Source organism: Notothenia rossii (assembly GCF_949606895.1).
Source record: "Notothenia rossii genome assembly, chromosome: 7".
Classification (NCBI taxonomy): domain Eukaryota; kingdom Metazoa; phylum Chordata; class Actinopteri; order Perciformes; family Nototheniidae; genus Notothenia; species Notothenia rossii.
In genome coordinates this window covers 75,950,367-75,962,281 of record NC_136905.1, presented here as the reverse complement: position 1 = coordinate 75,962,281, position 11,915 = coordinate 75,950,367, and the positions used below count along the sequence as shown (strand labels likewise).

Here is an 11,915-nt window from a genome sequence, read left to right as displayed (position 1 = left end):
GCTCTGCAGCAGGTGTACTCGACATTGAGAAACGGCCACAGTCTGTTACTTTAGATGAAAATAAGGAGCCCCTCCCCACACCCCTCTGAGAGATATTTGGTTAAAAAGAACACAATGGTGCTCTAGGAGGAGATTCAGGTGATACGGTGGGGGGGGGTTACCTTGGTTGGTGATTGGCTAATGGCTACACAAGCCAGAACATCGTTATGACATCATAAAGTGGCCAAATTCTGATCAGCTCATTTTCAGACAGGTTTTTATATAAATGGATCAGGACAAAAAGAGAGAATCTTTTTTCCTGAAACTTTCAGAATCTCTCTACAAAGAGGGGACACATGTTTATGTACAAAAGACATTTTAGGTACTACGATGAGAGTTTAAAACTACTTAAATCTTCCAGCCTCTAAGCCCAGGTACAAGCTTCTTCTAAATGTACATGTTAGTGTTTTTATACACAACAGTGTGCCCAACATTCAAACATCATTTTCATACACTTATACATTTTACTGCAAGGTGAATTGCCACAAAAAGTTACCCCATTAATTAGGATATTCAACATTATGAAAAAAAACTACATTAACATCAAACTGTTTTGAAGGCCCACATATCTGCATAGTTTTTTGGGGGGGTTAGTTAAACCCTTAGAATGACGTACTTCAGAAAGTGCAGTTTGTCAAAGTTACCTTTTAGTTGCTGGGGGTCCGATAGCTGCATGTAGACCTGCAGCCTCCTCCTGAAGCAGGAGACAAAGCATTCATCACTTAAAACAGCAGCTATCAGTCAGTGTGGCTTCATGAAGAAGTTCCAAATAGGTAAATCTATATAGCTTTTCAATATAAAACCTTAAAGTGGTAGAAGAAGTAACAGAGTAACAGTTTCACAACTTACTATAATGTAACTTCCTTGTTTTTCTCTTGTAATTGAATATTTAAAAAATGTATTATTATGCCTTAACAGAACCAAAATGCTTGTTTTTATTTTACATTCATATTTGAAAACGGATGACCTAATGTTAGTGTTGGAGGTGTTACTGTGCATCACTGCTCTCAGTCAGACATTGTGGAGATTGTAATTAAAGATAAAATGATCATACCTTCTGCAGCGTTCCCAGACCAATGCTTTCCGTCCCTGTGCCGGAGGAGCAGGTTTCCTGGGAGACAGACATTGAACACACCATCAGATACGAGGGCTTTCATCAGAGGAAAGTTACCGTACTTTACCTCTGATAGCATCGCAGAGGAATGTCCAGCATGAACACCAGTGACGTACATTTAGAGTAAGTGTGCAGATATTTAAAATTGGCTTGGTGCAGTGATAACATTGTTGTTTATATACGTGACTACCAATTAATTTTTATTTAGGAATAGTAGGCTACATAAACTGTCAATTCTCAACAAATGGCACACTCTATCTATGGTCCTGTTTTTACAATATTATCACTTGCACATTTTAATAGAAAAGGGGCAGCTCATGGTTTAAAAGACACTATCACAGCCCCCCCACAGTTAGATCAGAGTGAGATGAACCGTGGGCCTCACCAGTGTGCCCTGCAGCGTGCTCAGGTGAGCGGCCACCTGTCGGAGCAGCAGCTGCAGCTTGTTCCCGATGACGTGGACCTTCTCCTTGGCCTCCACGCTGTCCTCTCTGCTGTCCTCTCTGCTGTCCTCCAGCAGCAGCTGAGAGGAGATCTCCTGCAGGGAGGAGACCTGCCGCTGGCGGCCGCACAGCTCCTCCTGCAGAGCCTGGGGGGGGGGGGGTAGTGAAATCATGACAAAGTGTTCATGTGCAAATGTGTTTCCTGTTTTGATGAAGTGTATAAGCTAGTGAGGGAACTGTAACAAATGTATCAAGCAGATTAAAGTTAGGTTGAAATATATTTTCTAATACCAACCCTTTCATTAGAAGTAAATGTAATTTTCTCTTGTCTCATTATCTAGTAGCGCGACGGTATTTCAAGTAAAGAATTTATTTGCGACACTCCAGGTGAAAATCTAAAAATGCAAGATCCAACATAACCAAGGCAACAAGTCGAACTTATATATTACCGAAATAAAGACAAAACTGTGGCAAAAAAAACCTCATGAACTCCAAATGTCTTGGAATCAGTTTAGAAATGTTTTTTTGGGCGAGACAAGATAAAAGAGAAATGCCATGGCAGGGCTGATGAAAGGATTCTCTGCTCACCGTCAGGGTGTCCCGGTGCTCCAGCAGGACGGAGCGTGGCGCCGAGGCGTCGCTGACATTCACAGCGTTCAGTTTGTTCTCCGCCTGAGCGAGCCACAGCAGCAGGGAGTGCAGCGTCTCATGGAACTCCTGCAGGAGAAGAGCTGAGTCAGAGGGGTAGAGGTGCTTGCCTTCTGGGCATTCGTTGGAGCATTTCCTGAACCACACTACTTTACATTCTGTATTCTCTGATGTCAGAGTGTCTCCATGTCTGACCTGACACTGCATGAGAGCAGCGTGCAGCCTCCTCTCCCAGCTCTCCAGCCCGCTGCAGGCCTGAGGCCAGCTGCTGTTGGCAGAGCTCATGGCTTCCTGCAGCTCCTGCAGCTCGGCGCTGTCGCTACACAGGAAGTGACGGCTGCTCAGGTTGGTGGAGATCATCAGACACTTGTAGCTGTTGAAGGACTTCTGCATCTCCTACAAGACCGAACAGATGATTACATGTTTACCTTCCATCATTTAGAAGGTTTATGCGATTATACGGTGTTGTCTGTGTTCTACCTTTAGTTTCCGGATGTTCACTTCAATGTCTCGGATGCTGGTGGCCGGTGCGATCCTCTGCAGCCTCTCTAGCTCTGGCAGCACCCGGCCCAACCAGGAAGTGACATCACAGAGGTCAGTGTTCAGCTTCTGCCACTGCTCCAGGTCCTGCTTGATGTCCGTCTCGTTGTTGAGCTTCTGCACCTGAAGCAGCTCCCAGCGCTCGATCACACCTGCAGAGACACGAGAGACACGTTCTTAGCACTGCTGTGAAAACACTGTGCCTTATTGTTCACTGTAGTGCGGTCCTGAAGCATTAGCACGATGACTTTTTATATGAATTCATTTCAACCTAGATTTAGTGTTACTGAATGAGCATTTGAGCATTAAACTGTTTATTTGAGTTTTTCCTACAATTTATAATGTAACTGTTTGTTATTAAGAGCTCCATGAACAAACACAATCATTACCATTTATAAAGCATTTGTTTGAAAACCAAAACAAACTCGACAATTACAAAGAATATCATCAGCCTCGACACAACATTTTCATTTTTTATTCCCAAAAGTGGTGATTTGCTGAATTTCTCCATTTTATATCATTTCAATTAATATCTTTGAGTTTTGGACTCTTTGTTGAATAAAGCGAGTGCCCTGTATACGTCTAGGATAATAATCGCTTAATCAAAAAGTTAAGAAGAAAAATAAGTAGAAAGTCTAAATTGCAGGACTTTCTTACATTTTGTGCCAGTGGGGTACAAAACACAAGTCACAAAAAAAATAATCACATTTCCCTGAAAGAAATCCAGCAGAGTGACACCTCCCTCTCTGTTGTGTATCTCTGTACCTGTGCTGGTCTGCTTGTCGGCCGTGCTGACCGTCAGACCCTGATCCACCGGCTCCTCTTCATCATTCAGGATCAGCTTCACTCTCTTCACCGTGTTGATGCTGCCGCTGCACTCCGACATCAGCTTAGCCTGCACACACACACACACACACACACACACACACACACACACACACACACACACACACACACACACACACACACACACACACACACACACACACACACACACACACACACACACACACACACACACACACACACACACACACACACACACACACACACACACACACACACACACACACACACACACACACACCAACTTAAAACACTGATCAAAACTAATTAAACCTAAATTCCTGAGATGATGGCGCTTGGATCTTAATGTGTGTGTCCTTACGTAGCCCTGCTGGTGGAAGGGAGTGCTGGAGGTGTGTGAAGGAGACGCGCTCAGGCCTCGGATCATTTCTCTGGGAACTCGTTTCCTTTCAGGTGAGACGGGCTGGTGCCAGCTGGGGGGGTCGCTCACTGACTTCCCTACGGAGAAAGAGGAGAAGACAGTTAAGTAAATGAAGAGTGAAAACTAATGAGGGAATGTATGGAGGGGCAAAACCAAAGAGAGAGAAAACAGAGTAATAAGGATTCATCACACAGTCTTCTAATACATGCATATGACTCAGGTATAAATCATATACATGCATACACAGCATTATAAGATGGGAAAACAAATGGAATGAAGAGTAAAATACATCAATTTCCACATCAGGCAAGTTTCCTTTTTTCTCTTACAAAGATTTGATCTTTGTAAGCTAAACAATTTCTTTAAAGTGAATGAGAAGCTGTAGCTCTGCGCAGCAACAACGTGTGATAATGGGGATGTGGGGGGGGGCAACTGGATGTGGGTCCATAAGCAGACAGAGAGCAGGGGCATGCAGGAGGCGGAGCCTACCCGAGGCAGCGTTCACTGCTCTGACAGTCGATTTAACCAAAGACTCTGAGCTCTTTGTGACCTGCACATCTGTAACAGAGAGTGAAAGGGGCTAAATATATAAGAGCAGCTGAGACGTTGAGGAGAGAACATCTTTGTGGTTGAACTGAAGAATAAGACATTCTGATCCTTTTCAGGTTCATATTAGTATTAAGTGCCTCTTCTGGGACATGTCTCCATGCTTTAATGTTCAAAAAGCTCTTTATTTTTCTCATACTGCCTGTGCTGCTGGACCTCTTTTCACCCTCTGTCTGAAACCAGAGCCCAGTCTGCTCTGATTGGTTAGATCTCTGTTCTTATTGGTCAACCACTTAGAGATGTCCCGCCCCTTAGCCTATCACGTACAATGTGTTGGAGCACTACTCAATAGAAGCGTGTGTGACATAGTGATGCCAGAAGTAGTCAAATGGGGGTGTTTCAGGCAGGGTGGGGGGGGGAGATGGGGGGGGGGGGGTGGGGGGGTGAGAAACGGGAGAAAAGACCTGCAGCTTAAGTGTTGGTTATTCTTCAAACTCTCTAAATTTCTTTGGTCTCCTTTAATTCCATTACAGTCTGGAAACCATCTTGCAAATAAGTGGAACTTGGAAACGTCAATCACAGGAAACCGTTCATTTTGCTGTTTCTGGGCACCGCGACTGTTTTGAGCTCTGCTGTGTTCAAGAATGCTCTGAGGTTTTCTTCACAGCACTATATATCTTGGACTTGGTTTTCTCAGAAAAACTCTTCCTGGTAAACTCTCAGCTCTTTGAAATGTTTGAATGCTTAACCGTATTTAATCCAAGGCTGTTAGCTTATTTATTCATTTTGGGAAACTGATGAAAAGCAATCCTTGGCTGTGCCTACTTTAACTATTCTCCAGATTTTATTCATATTATACATTTATTTATAACGTTTTATTATTTCTTCAAGCTATTGGAAAATGTGAAAGATTATTAAAGTAATGTATACACACATATGACACCACAACACAAACAAGTTTAGCCTATAAGCAGCAGTTATTACCTGACAGGGTGCTGAAGTATGTGGTGTCCTCCTCATCATCCTCATGTGATGAAGACCCTCCCACGTCCACAGTGTGGTCCCACTCCAGCGGGATGGAGTCCACGCTGACGGGCGTCTCTCTGCCCGACCGCTCCAGGGGGGGGGCGAGGAGCTGACACATGACCCGCCGTCGCTCTGCCCCTCCTGCTGGAACATCCTCCTCCTCTTCCTCCTCCTTCTTCCTCGACTCCTCCCAGGACGTCCCACCGGTCAGATCGGGGGAGTCGTCCAGGTCTGATAGATCCCTCTCCTCCTCCTCCTCCTCCAGGAACTTCAGAATATTAAAGAAGGACAAAGTAAGTAACACAAACTGATTTAGTCTGGTAGACGCAACCTGATGAGACACATACATATTGTCCTCCATGTTTGATTAGACAGACAATTGAATGATTTCAAGTAGGATGAATAACAAAAAGAGCAGTTCTCCTCCAAAACAAAAGGTTTAATTGGTAGTAAAAATAATAAAAGTGAAATGTACCACTGTAACACATATTTAGTCTCTCTTCTGGACAAGCCATGTGTGAAACTGACAAATAAAACATTTTTAGCCTTACATAGACATTCTCTATGATGATTTAGTTTTTATCATTTATATATTTTCTTTATTCGTTTCTTTATTATTACCGGTATTTATATTTTTATGCAATAATTTGTTTATATATATTCTTTATGCACTTTTTTGGGAAAATAAAAATGATGCTACATGTTGAAATGATTTAAGTAACCCTCACTTACTCAGTAAGAACACAATTAAACACAAAACATTGCCTTATATTAAGGAAGATTTTTTACATTTGATAAGTATGTCCTTTAATTTGTTTTCTGTGGATCATTCGTTCTTTTTGCTTTACAAAATATCTTATCATTACTGTAAAGAAAAGCCTGAAGCATCAAAGTCTAGTGTGACTGTGTCCCTGTGCTCACTGACCGGGCGGCGGTGCACCAGGCGGTGGTGGAAGCGGGACACCCTGCCGAACACCTCCTGGCAGTACGAGTGCAGCTCCTCCAGCTCGTCCTCCATCAGCACGGCGTCCAGAGGGGCGCTCTTCTGGATCAGGTTCTCCCCGAACACAATCAGAGCGTCGATCTTGTTGGTGTTCAGAGTGATTTCCTGCTGGAAGCCCTGAACATTAAAGGGGAGAAGAAGACAAGTTGGTCATTAAGGAAGCCAGGGTTAAAGAAAAGATGGCGCTGTGCTTTGTGTAAGTGCCAGCAGGAGCAGACTTACGTTGAGTTGCCTCATCTTGTCCTCGACGTCGCTCTCGGAGAAATGCTCCACGTTGGTGAGCTGCAGGTCCATCTCTGTGAGCCAGACCAGGATCCCCTCCCGAGTCCCCTCAAAGTCCTCTCTCTGAGAGGTGAAGTGCTGCAGGAGCACAGGGCAGAGGATGGTTCTAACTAGTTCAGAGCATATCATGTTAACAGCATTAGTTGGAGTTAAGAACCATGATTCTCTTACAAGTACTGATATCTAATAAAACAACATTCATTCTCTCCAGCAGAGCTCAAATGTCATTAGAATGTTTTTCAAAGTAAATTGCATTTTTTTACACACATCCCTGAAAAGATACATAATAATATTGTGCAACATTCTTGTCTGAATTAAATGAATTGTATCTTAGCAGCCTTCTTTCTGGGAATAAACCACTGTGACTATATAAGATAGGATACATTAAACCTTTATTAATCCCTGTAGGGAAAGGCAGGTGTCCGAGGAGCAACATCAATACGAATGAATACCGGGATAAGACCGATCACACAAAGATAATAAGAAAAGATCTAAGTTACAGTATAAATAAAAATAGGAATATATAAACCACTGGTGACTCTCTGCTGCAAATTCCCAGGATGTGCATATTTCTACACCAGCTGAGTTCTTTGACAACATCCTAACTCAAAGCAACATAAATATATTGATCTGCTCAGCTCCACATGTCGTGATGCAAACGTCTCCCTGGCAACGTGACGCTGGTGCCTCGTCACCGTCGGAGAGCTGACCTAAATCCGGCCGGCTTAGAGCGGAGAGAAGGGGTATCCCTCGGATCGGCTGCATCTCCACACACTCTGCTTTCTGACCGTTATCTGACTCGTACATTTACTCAAGTTCTGCCCTTAAGTACATTATGAGGTACTGCTCAGTACATTATGATGTACTGCTAAGTACATTATGAGGTACTGCTAAGTACATTATGAGGTAGTGCTAAGTACATTATGAGGTACTGCTAAGTACATTATGAGGTACTGCTACTCCACTACATTTTGGAAGGAACTATTTTTCTTTTTACTCCACTACACTACATATATACATTTCAACTTAAGTTACTTTGCAGGTTCCTTTTATTAATACGAAACATACATTTACAAATAATTTATGAAGCGCTGTTATTGATTAAGATAGCTGGCAGTATAAAAAAAGGCTTGAAAAGTTTCAAGTGTTTTAAAGTATTAGTTTTGGTCATTTTAGTATATGTTGATGCTTATACTTTAGTAAAATTCAAGAGGTTTCCTTACTTTGGTATTATTACTACTACTACTTAAGAAAAGCAGTATTTCCTACACTGCTCATTTCGTTTTATTTTCACGCATGCAGTTACTTTGAGTTCAAAATCATCGACCTCCTGCTGCTGTGAAAGTTGTGAAATGTTGAAGTTGTGTGTGCTGTGGAAGCTTTAAATATCTTAATGATTTAATTGTCTGCCTAAATGAGATCTGAGGTCTTTATTGTAAAGAAAAGGTCCTCTCCTGAACCCCGTCTCACCTTGAGTCTGCGGAGAACGGAAACCACCCTCTTCTGCAGGCTGTCCCACCTCTGGTTCCCCTCCTGGACGAGGAGCTTGAGTTTGCTGGCGGCGTCGGTGCGGTTCTCCCGGGCCAGACGGCGGTACTGTTTGTTGACCAGCTCCAGCTGAGTCAGACGCTCGTGGACCTGCCGCTGGAACGCCTGACAGGACAACAGAAACAGCTTACGAGTCAATATAAAAGACCTGCTAACGCTTTTTAGAAGACAGGATTACTTTAAGTTTGATGTGTTACCAAAGATCAACATAACCTAAGAATTTTAAATGTAAGGTGTTCCTCTTTTTTTCCACCAAATTCCACTTAAATTCCCTTTTCTTGTTTTATGCCAGATTTCTTTATTAAAAAGGCACTTACTTCCAAGACGTTTTAACTGTAATACCATATAAAAGAATGGTTTCATTGGAACTTGAATTATTAACCGTTGGATTTGCAAAGATACCTCAAAAACCAAACAAACTTCATTTTTTTTTTTCATATATTAGATTAAAGTAACTCTGACACGTTGAAACTGCCTCCGCTTCCAGCTGCTCAGGAGGATTGATAACCTTTTCGTGTCACTTCATGGAATTTAACCTACATCCCAATGCTGATTCTGACCCTTACTCTCCCATAGCTCCCATCACATGTCTCGGGTGGTCAGTCAATAGGTCACTGGTCGTCCACAGGAGGAAATGTGTTTGGTTAACAACAATATCAACACCTGTGTTTATAATCCATACCGGCAAAAAATAAGTTATCTCTGTGTTTTATAGCAACATGCATACCGGTATCCGGTATTACCGAAATACCGGTTACTGGTGGCTACCGTATACCGTACCGAAATCAGATCCGGTTTCGATACTTAAAAAAATAAAATAAATACATTTAAAAAAAGTGAGTCCGTGGCCCGTGATGGCGGGTGTTATAAATTAGATTGCATAATCGTTTTTCTTCATATTTTATGTATTTTTCATTGTTTGTTCAATACTAGAAAAGGTAAGTCCCACAAATGAACTGTGATGGGATTTGTTTTCTCTCACCAGGGAAGGCAAATGTTGATTTTAAAGATGAGATTTGTTTGTTTGTGCAATGCCGAGATCTCATGGCCATTATTCTATTATGTATTTGTTCTCTAGTCGAATCTCAGGTTTAACATTAATTATAACGGTGCTATAACGGTCTGTTTGCATTGACAAGATGTGCTATTCACACCTGATGGCGGGTGTTAAAAGATATTCCATAATCGGTATGTATTTTTCATTGTTTGTTCAGTACTAAAAGGTCCAAGAAGTCCCACAATTTAATGTAATATTCATTTGACATGTTAACTATATCATAAAGCGCTTCATGGGAGTAATTGTGGGATGATACATTTTCAAAGTATCACGATATGTATCGGTTGAGTATCGGTATCGTTCAGTGGTATCGGTATCGGTATCGTAAAAAAGTCAACGATATGCATCCCTACCTGAAGCTGAAACTTCACTCACACTGCAAAGCGGGATGTAGTTCATAAGATAAGAGTGTTAGAAATCCACCCAATGGGAAAAAAGACACATCCTTCTTTTAAGTCTTGAGGGGTTTGAGACCTCTTCTCAGACTTTCTTTTTAACCCACACTTTCCACTATTCTGCCAAAGTGAAAGACTGCTTACAGAAATCAAAACAACTAAAAAGAGAGGTTTCCTCTCACCTCGAACTTCTTGAGCTCCTCCTTGGCGCCGGTGTAGAGCACGTTGGCAGAGTCCGGGCTGGCCGCAGTGATCTCAGCGCTCTTCAGCCAGTCCTCAAAGCGACAGAAGTCGTCCAGGAACTTACACCAGAGACGCCAGGTCTCCTCGATCCTGGAGACAACAGACGGATCATTTCACTTTTAAAATGTATGTGGAAGGTCAACTGATAAAACCCGAGCAACTGAGACAGGTAATCAAATAAATACATCTCCGTTCTTTTTTATAAACATGCATATGAAAACTGACTGATAATTGATTTTACTTTTTATTGATTGACTTATTTTGTCCATACCAATAAAAAAAAAAAAAATCATATATTTAAGAAAAATAAATAATAAGTAAAAAACAAACAAAAGAAGCCTTGAAGTATGTCTTGAATCCAAAAGCAGATTTTCAAGTGTAAAAAAATTATGAAAGAAAGATTTTTTTAAAAACGTGACTTTTTGTTAGAGGGTGATGGAATTGAGCTAACCCTGCCCTCAGGTGTAATGACCCATCCTGACATCATAAAGACTTGACGGGGGAGATTTCTGATCATTTTGTGGCTCAGTTGTCGGCGCGCTCACCTCATCCTCCTCTCCATGGACGTGGCGCAGATGTTCCTCCAGCGCCGGTCCAGGCTGCGCGTGGTCTGCTGGATGGAGTCGTTCTCTGCGTCGCTGCTGCAGGCGTCTGCGTCGTGCAGCAGGACGTCACAGAGCGTCAGCACCGACGCCACGCTCTCTGTGTGCTGCTCGATGTCCCACTGCAGCTCCTGCAGGCAAACAGCACCGTGTGCAAACCATCAAGCAATGTTATCAATGAACATGTTATGCAATATTCCTAATGAGTTTGAGCTAAAAAAAATATTCCTGCAGTCCAAATAAACCACAAATAGTTTAGACAAGCTTTTGTTCCTGAATGCAACAGAAGTAAACACTTTTGAAAAGTGGATATTCTTAAAATAAGCAGCAGTCAAAACAGGAAAAAACTAGACTTAATAATCATTAACCTATTTTTTATTGATGCTTTTCTGTCTAAATAAACAAAAACAACCTGGTCCCAGATGGTGGATACTTCCACCAGCACATAAAGGCAACACATGAGTACTGTGTGAAGATTTGAAATGTAATCTGTTGGATTTATTTGAATGGGAAACTAGAGAATAGACAAACTGAGTCTGAGTGATCACTGGAAAGACTTGTTCCTTTATAGTTGAGATGCTACTTTGCCTTACGACATTAAAATTCTATTTTTACATCGAAATATCGCAATTCACTCATTTGCCTCAAATGGCCTGAAAACTAAACTCTCTATTTAATAGTTAGATATGTTAAAAACATTTCCTTATGGATGAACAATAACCCGTATTATATTGATGGTTTTCTGTCAGCCACAGAGTGATCCAGATGAATTATTATTAAATTCTTCGACAACAGATTGGGATTTTTTTTTACGTGTATCTCGCTCAGAAGCTTGACAGCACCTTTGTGGGCTCTTGTTTGAACAAAATGACCGCTCTCTGGGTTTCCATGGTGACACATGAAAGCTTGAAGAGCCCGTCCACAAGGGAGTTATTTCAGCTGGCCTTCTTCCACTAATGCCGGCCCGGACTGTATTTCTTCTTCGCTCTACCAATTCCACTTGTCTTTTCTTATGCTTTACCTCTCTTTCTTTCTTCAGACAGCTACTCTTTCCTCAGATATAGCCCTGTCCAAATTAAAGATTTAAATGTTCTTCTGTCACTCACCTATCTGCACTTTAACCACAAACTCCATCATCAAACTCGAAGAAAAAATAAAAGCAAACTAATCCAGCCTGAAGGTTTTGGCAGCACCAGCAGGA

At 42.0% G+C, this 11,915-nt stretch overlaps 1 protein-coding gene across 4 annotated transcripts in view; it reads right to left on the bottom strand.

The window, feature by feature from the left end:
* LOC307046293 (nesprin-2-like) overlaps positions 1-11,915 on the bottom strand; it is a 53,829-nt gene that overhangs the window by 2,298 nt on the left and 39,616 nt on the right. For all 4 annotated transcript variants that reach the window (XM_079692679.1, XM_079692677.1, XM_079692676.1 and 1 more), the window contains 14 exons: positions 10,658-10,845; positions 10,052-10,202; positions 8,340-8,522; positions 6,810-6,947; positions 6,510-6,704; positions 5,543-5,852; positions 3,953-4,089; positions 3,550-3,679; positions 2,725-2,936; positions 2,440-2,640; positions 2,185-2,313; positions 1,539-1,742; positions 1,094-1,150; positions 684-733 (listed from right to left, as the gene is read on the bottom strand). In XM_079692679.1, coding sequence (XP_079548805.1) covers positions 684-733; positions 1,094-1,150; positions 1,539-1,742; positions 2,185-2,313; positions 2,440-2,640; positions 2,725-2,936; positions 3,550-3,679; positions 3,953-4,089; positions 5,543-5,852; positions 6,510-6,704; positions 6,810-6,947; positions 8,340-8,522; positions 10,052-10,202; positions 10,658-10,845 — 2,285 coding nt within the window. The remainder of the gene's footprint in view (positions 1-683; positions 734-1,093; positions 1,151-1,538; positions 1,743-2,184; positions 2,314-2,439; positions 2,641-2,724; positions 2,937-3,549; positions 3,680-3,952; positions 4,090-5,542; positions 5,853-6,509; positions 6,705-6,809; positions 6,948-8,339; positions 8,523-10,051; positions 10,203-10,657; positions 10,846-11,915) is intronic.